At 41.4% G+C, this 13,370-nt stretch overlaps 1 protein-coding gene and 1 long non-coding RNA gene across 4 annotated transcripts in view; both read right to left on the reverse strand.

The window, feature by feature from the left end:
• Positions 1–6: 6 nt before the first annotated feature.
• MAK (male germ cell associated kinase) overlaps positions 7–13,370 on the reverse strand; it is a 46,958-nt gene continuing 33,594 nt past the window's right edge. For all 3 annotated transcript variants that reach the window (XM_014520740.2, XM_014520742.2, XM_014520739.2), the window contains 2 exons: positions 7,281–7,388; positions 7–3,897 (listed from right to left, as the gene is read on the reverse strand). In XM_014520740.2, coding sequence (XP_014376226.1) covers positions 3,743–3,897; positions 7,281–7,388 — 263 coding nt within the window. In that variant the 3' untranslated portion in view covers positions 7–3,742. The remainder of the gene's footprint in view (positions 3,898–7,280; positions 7,389–13,370) is intronic.
• LOC112550563 lies at positions 10,476–11,127 on the reverse strand. The gene is made up of 3 exons (XR_003094472.1): positions 11,056–11,127; positions 10,761–10,939; positions 10,476–10,664 (listed from the first exon to the last, which is right to left on the reverse strand). It is a non-coding gene; the product is annotated as an uncharacterized LOC112550563 (long non-coding RNA).

Genomic DNA, 13,370 nt, shown 5'->3' on the forward strand with positions numbered 1-13,370 from the left:
GGCTCTGCAGCTCTCCCAGCCTCCGGCGCTGCTGCAGCCTATTCAGCCCACAGCAAAGACCCCGTGCAGGTGCCCGGTTCCAGTCTCAGGCTTCCCTCCGGGCCTCGTGTCCTCCCACAGTGCGCCCTCTCTGCCTTCGGGGCCGCGTTTTATTTCCGCCAAGCGGCGCCTCTCTCTGACGTCACTCCGCTCCAACTCTATGAAAGCGCGGCTAACGAGCCACGCGGGTGGTTCCCCGGCCTGCACACCGCTACCGCTCTCACCTCCTGCGGAGCATAAGCAAGCGTTTCCTCTGGCTCTGGGCCGGGGCTTCCCTCTAGCCCCATTGTTCCTGGGACACACTGCATTAAAGCTTGACAATTTTCAAAGAAAAATGTGTGTTTGAGATTATTTGAATGAGCAACATGTTGGGGGGGTAAGGCAAGTATAGTTTTTGTACATAGCTCTGCTTAAGGACTGGAGGTGAGATCTAAAAAAGGACTTGGATATTTTCAACAGGAGGTAGTAGATATGAGGGGTTTTAAGTCCATAATTGTGATTTAAAAGCAACAAGCCTATTTACTGTCTGCCTAACCCTGAGGCACCTAAACTTGGCAGGCATCTCCCCATGACCTGAAAGTGCTGTAGTCCCTTATTTCACACATACCCAGCACTGCCCAGACGTAAGCAACTGGCTTTGTAGTATGGGGTACAGCATCCATTCTTCTGAATACTAAGGATACATAGGAATTACTTAACCTGTTGGTTTGAGTACTTGACAAAGGGGGTGGAAATTGTGGGCTGTTGTCCCTGCTCCCAGGTCCATTTGTGCTTTTTACATTAAACAGTCACTGGATTAAAAAAACAGAAACAGTCCAGGGAACATGGACCACAGCACAGGACACCCTAAGTGCTTCCCAGCTGAGTACCTTAACTAGACTGCTGTAGTGTCATGCTCCCTCTTGCTGTCTCTACTAGCCTATAAATCTTTGAGGGAGTAGGGATTTCAGAGAGACAATTGTATTCAGTGCTTCCTATTGGCTAGCTCTAGGTTTGTGGGGTTTTTTGGATTGCCTTTCTGAGATGCTGGACTCCCCAAGCACTGTACAGGGTGCTCTAGGTTCTGGATTCCACTTCAGGGGCCAGCAGGGTGCTGGAGGCACCTAGGTTTTTCAGTGGATCTACCCCTAAAGGGTTAACAAAACTAAATATCCTAGGCAGATGCCCTGCCTCTTTACATTACTGCTGTGGAATTAAAATACAAAGACACATATGTGTCTGCAAAAAAACAGACTGGTGAGGTAAGGCAGTTTTCAGATAGTAAAGCATCTATCTCTAACTCCTTAATGAGCCATTAACTACAGTTGTGTGTAATTAGAATCCAGGGAAAACAAGACCTCAGTCAGATGGGACTTATTCTGACCTGCCTTCTGAAATTTGGTCCAAAGATTATTGTTAAATGTTATTTGTATTAAACATCCCAGTTGTCCCACAGAAGGGGAAAATATATTTTATCTCTGTGAGTTTTACTAACTTCTGTAGTGACCTCTTGTGTCCTGGAGAAGCAGCAGCTACCCAAAGCAAGTGGAAGAAATGTTGCGCTTTTTCCAAATTCTTCAGATTGTTTTTAAACTACTGAGAGCTACTTTTAGAGTTTTTAAATTCAGTAAATATTAAAAAAAAATCTAATGAACTAGATAACAGTGTATTTTAACCTCTTCTGACTAAATACGCTGCATCAGGCCTGTAAGCACTGCAAAAACAGATGGTTATGTTTGGGTTATAAGTGATCAGAGGTCAGCTCTGGCTGGATACATGTCTTTACTCTAAATAGAGTAACAGATGGCATATATTCATGTTTACAACACAACAGCTATTTTAGTTTTCTGGAATTTCTTTCCCAAGTGACTTCCTAGTGAGTTATACAGTACACACGCTATTTACCATTAAATAGTTCTTTGACCAGAGGAAAAGACCGTTAAATCAGCAGCATCTTATTGTCCTGAGAAGTGATCTTTTATTATGAAGTCAGTGCCTTTCAATTCACATTGCAGTCATGAATGAACCTGTTTTGTAAAGTCTGAGTCTCTGTCCTCTAAGTCACTACTGCTACCCTAAAAACCCCTGCTTTTAAATAATAGAAGGAAGGTACCGTGGAGAACAAAAAATAGAAAAGTTACTTAATAAATGGGGCTTAATTAAAATCTATATAACATTGTTACATGAAGAGTTGCATTCAATATAGACCTTATGACCTTGCCAAAATACTTGATTCTTGGTAAAATCAAGCTCCTTTAAATTGCATAGCTACTGGATTCTGGTAGAATATGTCTGCAACACAAATTTAAATATCTTACACAAAAACAAATCGTACCAAATATTCCCACCCTGCCTTTTAAAACACACGGATCCATCTAAGAGCTTTATACCTCTAAATAAGATATAGTACATAGTCACCGTGTACTTTTAAATTGGCAAGTTTAATGTAGCTATCAAGTCTACAATGTCTGCTCTAACTGCAGGTTTTAACAGCAAGTTTCCCAGACTGGAATTCTGAGAAAATTCATTGGAAGGGGTGAGGTGCTTCAATTTATTAAAACATAAAGGAGGAACAAAGCATATTAAAGTACAGTTAATAGATGCTGGGATATTATGTAACCTGTATTGGCATCAATGGAGTCTGTGTTCATGTTAAAGACCAGAAGGTGGTTCCTTATCTACACTCCAAAAGTGTGTTTATATTGCTTTTCTTTTGCCTGTTTCCTGGGTTTTACAGGTTTTTGTTTTTTTAATGGATTTTTGTATGCAGTGGGGATTTCTGTAGTTCAACTACCTCTTCTTGGTAATCACAAAAACTGTAATCATACAGCTAATGGGAGATAGCTAAGCCTTTTGCCAATGTACCATGTTGCAGTGACGTTGACTCCCAGTAATGTCACTGTGAGTTCCCCAGGGCAGACTAGGTTCACTGTGGACATAGATTATAGGAGAACAGAATCTATCAAATATTACTATACTTGGCCCTATGACTAATGATCAGTACTTGGTAAGCCATTTTGCAGAACTGCCATTACTACACTTCACTGTTTTAGTCTAGAATATGCAGCCTTTTCTTATGTTTGTAGAAGTGGTCCCAGCAATGGCTATATTTGTAGGAGTAAGTGTTCAAACAGGTTTGCACAGTCCAACCTTAAATAATCACTAAACACGTACAGCTTGATTCTAGGAACTGTTGTTGAACTAGCAGTATAGCATTGGCTTCTGCTCTGAATAGTGCCTGTTTGCCTTGAGCACTGAAACTGCGCAAGAAAGCAACATTGGTAGCCTAGTGCTGCTACATCTCAGCTTATCACTTGCTGCTTACCTACATGAAAGCACAGATCACCCATGCAGGATTACTCCCAGAAGAAATTACTCTATAGTCAAGTTCTTTTAGGAATATGCAGGATAGCAATAGGTCTATAGAAAGGGTTCTCCTCCCTGCCCCACCCTAGTGAAACATACCTTTTATTAATTGTTTTAAATACTCAGCAGTTTTGGCAAGATGCTTTATACAATATTTTATAAAATCCTACCTTAATAGCCGATGTGTTAAACAATATTTCTATATAAAACATATTACATTTTCTACAGCTCATAAGTCTTTTTTTGTTCTATTTTTGCATAGTCTTCAGACAGTAAAGGGCAGAGGAGCATTCCTAGCATCCCAGGGTGGAAAGACAGAAAGCCACGAGCACAGCAACGGCACTCTGAGATAATGCTTCTATCGATGTCCACCGTACTTAGCTGTCCAGTCTGTTCTGCCATGCACTGGCTGAACTGGGGGAGGGCGGGTTAAGATGCTCATGTGTTTTGCTGCTGGAGTGTAAGTAGGTCCTGATAATTGAGCACGGGCAGCTTTTGTTTTCCAAGAATAATCTAAAAGAAATCAACAAGGAAGGCAGAATTAAAAAAGTGACTAGGTGTTAATCTTGCCAGTTCAGAAAGCAAGAAAATTGAAAGCTTATAACACTTTTGTGGAGATGAATTATGCTAATAGTTCTCTTATGTTCTCAACTGTGTGAGGCTTCACTGCTTCAACATGAAACACCGATTACAGGATCGGTACAGCAGCAGATTAACTGAACTGTGCAGTAGTTTCTGTATCTCAAAAAGTGGAAGTAGTTTATTGATAAGTTTCCCCTGCCAAGCACTTGTTTTGCCATGGTCCTTGCTACAATGCTTTCAGGTAGAAATTTGGTTCAAGGTTGGATTTGTACAGTATTTAACAACTAATTCTCTTAGTCGGTGTGAAAACATTAACTTTGAGAGTGTAGGTAGGGGGCTGGTTCTTCATATGCATATTCTGAGATCAGGGAGGCAGGCCCCATCCACCAAGAAGAGATTCAGTTCAGAATTCGAACCTTCACCCACCCTTGGGGATTTTTCACCTCTTTTGCTTTCAAGTAATCTGGATTTTTTGGAAGACGCACCCTTAAAATATTTCCCTGAAAAATATTTAATCTGAACATCTTTGTGGTGGTAGGCTAGTTTTTCTTTACCTTTTTTAGGATCACTGACAGTAGAAAGATCTGATAGGCAGGGAAAAAAACAAAAACAAATGAGTGCCCAACTTATTTAAGAAAACAAAAGGAAGCAAGAACAGAACTCCACATTGTAAGAAAGCAATGGACTACATGAAAGTATGTATTAGCACGCTATTAGAGAAGTGAGTGAGGAAAACTGTTGGGGCATCCTGTTCATTATTACCCTACCAAGTAAGAAGTCTCTTGCAGTTGTTTTCAATTTTACTTGAAATAGCTGTAGCAGAGGGATTCTGCTACCTCTTCAAGGAAACTATTCCATATCTTAACTGACTTCAGCATCATTTTTCTTCATATTTAAAACACATTTTTCGTTAATTAATTTCATTCTATTACTTCTAACAATGTCCCCTTGTATCACCATAAATGACTCCTTTCTATTCTTGATGCTCACAACAGACTCAGCATATTTGAAAGTTATGTGCTCCTGGTAGACTTTTTGAATCCTGTCCATCTGCTGTAGCAAATCAAAACTTACTCTTGTTGTCTGGCTTTATTAATAAGAAATTAACAGTAAGATAATTAAGTTTAGCTCAACCCTGGTCACCAGAAGTCACTGTCTGTAAGACTTCTACCTCAGGACTGATCATCCTGCCCTCTGTCTATCTAAATCAATATGCCCTCTGTCTATCTAAAAAGTCATTCCCATGTCCCTTATATCTAGGTTCGGTAACAGGCCATCTGCAACAGTTATTTAGTAAAGCACACTTAATGCCAAGCAGCAACATAACTTGCCAGTTGATGGGGTTTTGCAGGCCAGTATTATTTGCCTATGGGGTACAGGGTCAAAGCAGTTCAGGCATCTCGTTACAGGTCCAGAGGCATGAGTTTCAGCCTGCTTTACACTTGTGCCAAAGGCTGTGCCCAGTTGACCCAGTTATGAATGGGTGCCCAGGCACTTGGGCTGGGGAATCAAATGCGCTCAGATGTGATGGTAGCTACCTTACTTCTCTGTGTCCCATTGACTACAGAAACTCCTATAGGATGCTAGGCACAGGAAGACTTGACTATCAGCTTGTTACAGCTCCTTTAATTGATTCATACTTAGTTCATAGATCCTGAGCTAGCTTCCACTTGTCACAACCGAGTTAATCAGTGCCCATGCCACTTGCAAGAGATACCATTCAAACCATCATCTGATCAACTAAAGGTTAAAAAGAACTCCTGGCCAGAAACTTAAATTTATGCCCACTTCACAAACGAGAAACGAAACTTAAGACTGGTCAGGGTGAAAGGGGATAGCCCTGCCATAAATCCCTGCAATTGGTGAAGAAACAAGCGTAAACCCCTCATCATAACCTCATACGTAACAGACAGAAAACCTAACCCACTACCTTGTAACCTGATAGCAACCTGAGAACACAAAGAACTGCTGCTTGCCAGAAAATTAAAGATTCCACTTAGCAGTTCATCATTGGATATCTCTGTGAAACCCCTCTGCCTATAAATAGTTTAACGGTTTCCACCCAAGGCAGAGAACCCTGGGGAAAAGACTGAGGAACAACCTAAGTCCATCACCAGAGTATATTGACAGCTTGATCACCTGTCAGACATCAGACACTCCCCGTCATTCGTTAAATGTTGACGTAGTAAAACCCTGCAGGCTCGGTAGTTCGTTCTTGGCGCGCTTCGTTCGTCGCTTCATTTATCATCGCTTAATGTTACAACCTGACTGCGTTCGCTCAACTGTAATCGAAACAACTGTAACAGAAAGGCTCAGCCTGCGTTGCACGTCACTATCTGGGCGGCGTAAGTAAACAATCTTCTGTAACCAACACGCGTTTGTGCCTGATTAATTTCACCTCATCCATCACTACCCGCCTGTTGAGGCGACAGTTTTACGGCTCCGGGTGGGAGTCAGTAAGCAGCTGACCGGCCGCTGCTCTGATCTCCGACACCACTGAGATAATTAAGGTCTTTCTGTTAATTTCATTAGGAGCTGGATTAGGGTCTAAATCATTCCTCACAAGCCTGTTACTTCCACCTCCTGAACATTCAGGTTGATTTTTGCTCAGCTCCTTCCAATTTGTCAGCATCTGGCTGGTAATAAGGTGCCCTGAATATGAGGTCTATTACACAGGACAAAAGGGAAGACTTGCATGCAACAGATGTTTTAAAAATACTGTATGATGAAATATAATGGTTCCTGTCACATGCTTCAGCACAATCTTTAACTATACTGAGAGTTAGTCACTGGCTTTTATTTTCTGTAAGATAAAATAAGAAAGCCTAGCAGCTTTGGCATTTTTTGCTTACAAAGCCACTATGCTTTATAATATTTCACTCATCCAAAAGTATGTTCTTCTTTCAAAGTCTAAGGATTTGCATAGCTAATTACCCACAGAGATGAAAATACAGTGACCAACCATCTTATATGGGGACTAGTTAAAACAGCTTGCCTAGCAAAGTAATTTTTAAATAAAATTAAGTGCAATAGTATTGGAAACCTTGTGATTTGATTACTTTAAAACAGAAGCTGAATATAAATTGGAATTTATTACTGTTAACTGTACTTCTGACCTTGTTGGGGGTTTTAACAGGTCCCTGGTAGAAGACCCATGCCATTATGCTGTGTCAGTTTATTTATCCTAAGCAAGGATCTGTCCCAGCATTTCAACATACAGGGAAAAATAACTCTTAAAATGCCATCTTTGAAAACTGAACATTATTCTCGGTTTATGGTGCTGTCCATTACAGAACTATCAAGACATTTCTTACCTGATGTTGATGCACCCAGAGGGGCTAGCTGTATCCTTTGTCCTGCTGATCCAACTTCTTTTTCCTGAAAGGAAGGGATATATCCTCCAGAGGGACTGTAAGGAGCACCTACAAAGCCAAGATTTTTTGTTGACATGTGCAGTTTCAGCTGTATTTTGCAGTTATTTCAAGACATAATTATGTTTGTACAACATGCCTGCTAAGTACCATTCGGCTTGATAAGATATTGATGTGTATTTGTTTAGGAAACGTGTGCATTTGCTTCTTTACTTTCTATACTAGCATTGCTTTTCCAAACATACATACAATACCCCTTATACCACAATTTAGTAGGAGCAAAGAAAGCAGGGCAGGGAGACATCATCAGTATTTGGATTAAACTCAGACCTCAAGGAAGGAATTTAAGTCAACCTTAGCAAAGGAAAATCTTACCTTTGGAAAGAAAGCTTTTTAAAGGGCTTGATTTTTCATCTTTTAAAAGAGTTTGGGGACAGGGGTAGATTAATGCACCAGGCATGGGGCCCTTGCCAACCAGGGGCCCCCTGGGAAAAATCTAACACTAGGGGAGGTGAGTAGGGTGCTTGTCCCAGGAGCTGGTGCTAGATGGGGACAGTGAAGTGAGACCAGCATATGCCAGGTGGGCAGCCCCGCCATGTTGCTCTGGGGGTCCTGCCAGGGGGTCTCTGCCAGCTGACCAGAGCACACAGAAGCTTCTAGGCCATGAGCAAGTGCCTTCCCTACTCAGTGCTGTCCTTTTCAGGGCCCTGCCAGAAGGCTTGTTTGTTGCAGAGCCAGGCTCCCACAGCCCCAGTGCAGGCCTCAGCTGAACCCTCTCTGTGGCTCTGCTCCCAGGACCCAGCTCTCTGGGGAAGAAAGAGCCTGGCCTCACCACAGCAAGTCCTTCCCCTAGGCCATAGCTCCTCAAGCAGCTGCACAGATGGAGGGAGCTGCTGGCAGGTCCTGCCTGGCACCTCTCCTGGGACCCAAACCAGAACTGCCCACAGTCATGGGGCCAGGAGAGGCTGGAGGCTGCACCCTCTCCCTGCAGGATTTGCAAGCACAATCATTTAAAAGGTAAGACACATTCTCATGAGATTTTATAGGTTTGTATTTTTTCACATTTTGGTTATAATTTAATTACATTAAAACAGGTGTAATGGGTAATAAAAAAGACAGTTTTTAAGTATATGAAGTTTAGCACCTTTTAAACGTTTCAAGAATGATTAAAAAAACCCATTGAGATGTACTGTGCAGGCCTACTGCTTTATTTTAATTGCAAGAATCTCTATTGGTATTCTTAGACTCATACTCAAGGCTATCCGTATGGCCTGTATTTTTCTTGTAGTAGTTTACTGTAGTGTAGGTACAATGTAAAATGTGTATTTAAAAATACAGTCAAACAAGAGTCTACATGACCACTAAACTAAAATATCGTTCCTTTTGTATTATTATACATTTATGGCAATCCCACACATCTGAGTCATTTTCCAAAGGCAGTTTTATTCAATTTTGTGTGGCAGAATTGAGTAGTTAATTTCAATATTGCATGTTGTGCTTTATTTATTAATGCACTGTGTAAACATTTAATGGGTCTATTTTGTAATGCTTTTTGATACATTCATGTTTATAGTGGGGGGTGGGGGGCCTCCAATTTTCTGTTTGCCCAGGTCCCCAATAAATCTTAATCTGCCACTGTTTGGGAAACAGTGTCGTTTGAAGTTTAAGATGAATTAAGACACCGAACAGTTGTTGCATAATATTTGGCCTGTTTTTTCTTTTGATGGTTAGTGGTTCAGGGACTGTGGGGTACTGAGATGTAGCTGGGGACACTAAAGATCAGATCTTCAGAAGCACTTAGGTGCATAACTCACAACGACTAAGTTCTCAAACAAGCTCACCTCTCATTCAGGAATCAAAACAAGGCGCCACAGTTTTGAAGGAGCTGAGCACTGCCTCGATGGCAACTGCTTGGTGCTGAACACTTTTTAAAGCTGACTCTCATTTAGCTGCCTGAATGGGAACTACACTCTTCTAAAAATCTGGCCCCAGTTGTCTAGTCAGGATAAAACTGCTAATCTAGAGCTTTTTTGACATCTGCGTACATCAGACTTAAGTGTAGGTGACATAAATTAAAACAGGATTGCATGGTAATGAACGGGGGTGTGTGAAAGGGTTAGAATGACTGACTGGAGGAGGGAAAGAGAGAAAGTGAATTTTGGTTTTGCTGAAGTCTTTAATACTTCTGTAGTACTAGGATTCCACTCATGCTTTTAAACCATTCTCCTCCCATAGTGCCATGCTGCCCTTTCAGTAGTTTAACTGTTGCCCACCAAGGCTTTTAACTCATGTTTATTCTAAAAGCTAGTTTGGGAATTATAAAATATTGAAAATTTATCCTTATAAATCAAAAGTGGAATTGATCTTAAGCCACAAATTACACGTAGACCCAAATGTCCTCAATGGTTGGAAGTTCGAGAGTTGAGGCTTCTGATTTTGCCCGATGCAGAATTAACTGCTAGCTATAAGGTTCAGGCTATCATACTCTCTCAAGCTCTAGTCATTGTATCCAGTTTAAGTTCAGGCCTTTCTCTACAGCTCTGTCTATAGTTGAAAAATCCAATTAACCACCATTCAGAGTCCTCAACATATACACAAGACACCATGTATCAACACACCAAACCAGCACAGACATTTGGTACATCATTTGGACTGCTCCAGCTCTGAGCGTGATTAACTACTGTGTGGCCTCCACCATGTCAGCCTCCTCTAGTGCTGCATTAGAACAGATAGCAAAGACAATGCCACACATGCTACAGTGAAACTGGTCCTCCCAATGCAATCCCAGAATGTTCCTTTTCCTCTCCTTCCCCCAATCGTGTTACAGTTTGAAGTGTTGGATCTATTGGCTGTAAACCTGGCTGCATGCACCCCAGACGAGTCTTGACTGACTTCAGCTCTTCTGAGCCTGCCCACATCTTCCTGCATGGGAACCTCAGTGAAGGTAGCACTGAGCCAACCTCAGGTATTCTAGCCTCAAACCTCCATCTGGAGCAGGACTGAAAGCAGATGAGACAGTACTTGGCTTCCCTGACTCTCCATCCTACATCAACAGAACAATAAAGAATGACTAAGAAGTCTAGATGAAAAAAACAGCTTTAATAGAACATTCAGAAAAATAACTCTTCTGGGGTTTTTTTAATATTTTCTTCTTCCCTTTTAAGGATTTGCCTGAAAATCAAGAAGAACAAAATCAACTGTTGGTTAGTGCAAAGAAACCCACGCTGGATTGGAAGGGATGCACCTTCCATGCTGGATTGCACCTTGATGGGGTTGGTCACCATTTGCTAGCTGACAGCTTAGCAGCATTTCCCATAACTCTGAGTTCTGAAAGAGAGAATATGACAAGGTAATTCATTAACAGATCCACAACATGACTGCCTCCATACTGCATCATCTATATCCCTTGAAAAAGTCACCTACCTCTTCAGAATGCTCAGTCACCCATTTGACTGCCTCCTGCCCCTAGTTTTCTGATAAGTCCTCTGGTGGTTCTCTGGCAGTAGACCAAGGGGAATGGATAAGAGAAACTGATTGGATCACATGGCAAGGTCTGGAGAAATGGTCTTTTGCTAAACACGAGCCATTTCTGCTGCTGGAAGCTAAAGGGAAACACAAAGAAGAAATAAAAGGTTAGTTCCGCTTCAAATCAAAATACAGAAAACTAAACCTAGAAATATATTGAAAAGATGAACAAACAGAAAGTTAATTCCCTTACCTCTTTGACCACTGCCATATACGGAGGGTTGTGCTCACTATGATACACATCAGGCCTCCAGGCTCACTGGTGGTCTAGTAGCTGGTGATCAGGAAGCTGTTGACTCTGTCACAGTAGCAACAAATGGAAGTGTGCAGCAGGGTATAGCCCATGCCACTCGCAATGCATGCCTTGTTCCTCATGTAGGACATAGCCATTGAAGTATTTGAAGCAAGCAATGGATTAATCCCAGAACGTGAACTACTGCAAATGCTTTTATTATAAATGGTAGGTTATATGCACTTGTTATGTCAGGTACTGTGGGATAGACGGAAGAATCGATAGGCTCTGTGATACTGGCAGTGAGTACTAAATAACCGTGCAGTAACCGGAGTTACTGTATAGCAGCACGGTTGAACGGCTTTTTCACGATGCTGACTGAGCAGCAGTGATGAACTACTGTGCAGAAGCACTGCATCACGCTTCCTACCATGTGACGCTACTCTGCAGTAGTAACAAGCTACTGTGCAGTCAGTGTCTTGTGTAGACACAATTTGTGTGAAGCAGGACGCCTAGGGAACCCCTTCTCCACACTAGAGTGATGGACTCTAGTCAGTTTCAGTTCTTGAGTTTAATGGTTCAGGATAGTAACCAAGCTTGCTTACTTTGGCTTGATAAGGATGCAAAGATATGGTTGAGTTTTTCCAGTCTGAAACACTACAGCAGTGATTTTCAACCAAGGTGCCAGAGTTCCACGAAATCACGAACTGAGTAGACCCCTAGTTATAGGTGAAATTCACTCTGCTCTCTGCCCAAATAAACAGTCATTGACTGACTAGTCCCACCTATATTCCTACTTCCACCTGCCACTAGAAAAGTTTGTGTGGCACCGTTCAGTGGCAAACAAACCCTGTGCCTTGTTTCTTTTCATCCTGGCCCTCAGCCCCTGGAAAGCAGAATCAAAATGATCTTATTGCAGTCAGGATCCCTTATGCTCATAAGGAAGGGAAGAACAGGATTGGGCCCTATGTGGAATAAGAGGAATTGCAACTCAAACAAAATTATATGATTGCTTGGAATCCTCTGTACAGGAGCAATTGCAATAAGAAAGGTAAGATCACAAAACGTACAACAGCAAAACATGGAACCTGCAAAGAATAAACTAATCCAGGCTACAATTGCTAAGTTACCTTTTGGCTCCTCTAATTTTTCATTCAACCTTTCTTTGCATGATAGTTTTTCAATTGGTTTAATTATGTTTTCTTCTGTAGAGAAGGGAGATGAAAGAAAAGGGTGAAAAGACAGGCCTTTTAAAACAGTGAGATGAAGAACTGTTTAGGTGACTTAGAAGCAGGGAAAGTATCTGAAAGCAAAGCAAGTCAGAGTGAATGAACAGTATCCTTACTGATATAATAGGTTTGCTAAAGTAACAAATTCTGCTACTTAACTTACTATCAGGTTTCTAATTAGGGGAAGAAGAATATAATTTAGTATCAAAATGCTCATAGGAAATATAGTAAACTTCACTATGGCAAACGCTGTTTATAGCAAACCCCTACTTTTAGCAATCCCAACTACAAAACTGTTTTTCATTATTATGATTCAGTAAAGTAATTAACAGTATTACAGCAGACTCCTCCTGTTAAACTTTTCCCCACCTCCTTGGAGATTTTGTTATAGCAAGACTGTGCTGTATAGTATCAGCTGCAGGGCTGACTGGACCTAAACCTGTCATTCTGTCTGAAGAGTGTTTCATAATTATTGAACAGTTAGTTCCTGTATTAGGGTCATACTGGGCACATTTACAAGATACTAACTGCACAATAGTGTAATAACACTGTGCAGTAGTGTGCTGGGCAAAACCCATGCTAATACACTACTGCGCAGTAGTGTCAGGTTACTGCACAGTAAGCATCACTAAAAACTCATGCTCCAGCATTACTGCACAGTAGCATGAGTTACTATGCATTGATTTAGTACTTGGCTATCCAAGTACTAAACTTAATGTGCAATAACTATGGTGCATTAATGAACATGTAGATGTGCGCACTGAAGGAGAAAACAAATTCAAAGTGAGAAGCTTAACTGATAAAAGGACTAAACTAAAAGGAGAACAGCAGCTTTATACCAAGTCAGCTTGAAAACCCAAGTATAATTGCTATTTCTGTTTGCCTTTCTGACCTTGTCCCCTTCTCCCTCACCCTTCTCTGCCCACTAGTGTAAGTGCTTAACAATCCTATTTTACTCCATCTTGCTTAAATGTTTTTCTTTCCATTGCTGTTGTGTGACAGACCAACACACAACTTGTAGGAAATGTACAAACTATAAAGAGGAAA

Source organism: Alligator sinensis, unplaced genomic scaffold (assembly GCF_000455745.1).
Source record: "Alligator sinensis unplaced genomic scaffold, ASM45574v1 scaffold253_1, whole genome shotgun sequence".
Lineage (NCBI taxonomy): Eukaryota > Metazoa > Chordata > Crocodylia > Alligatoridae > Alligator > Alligator sinensis.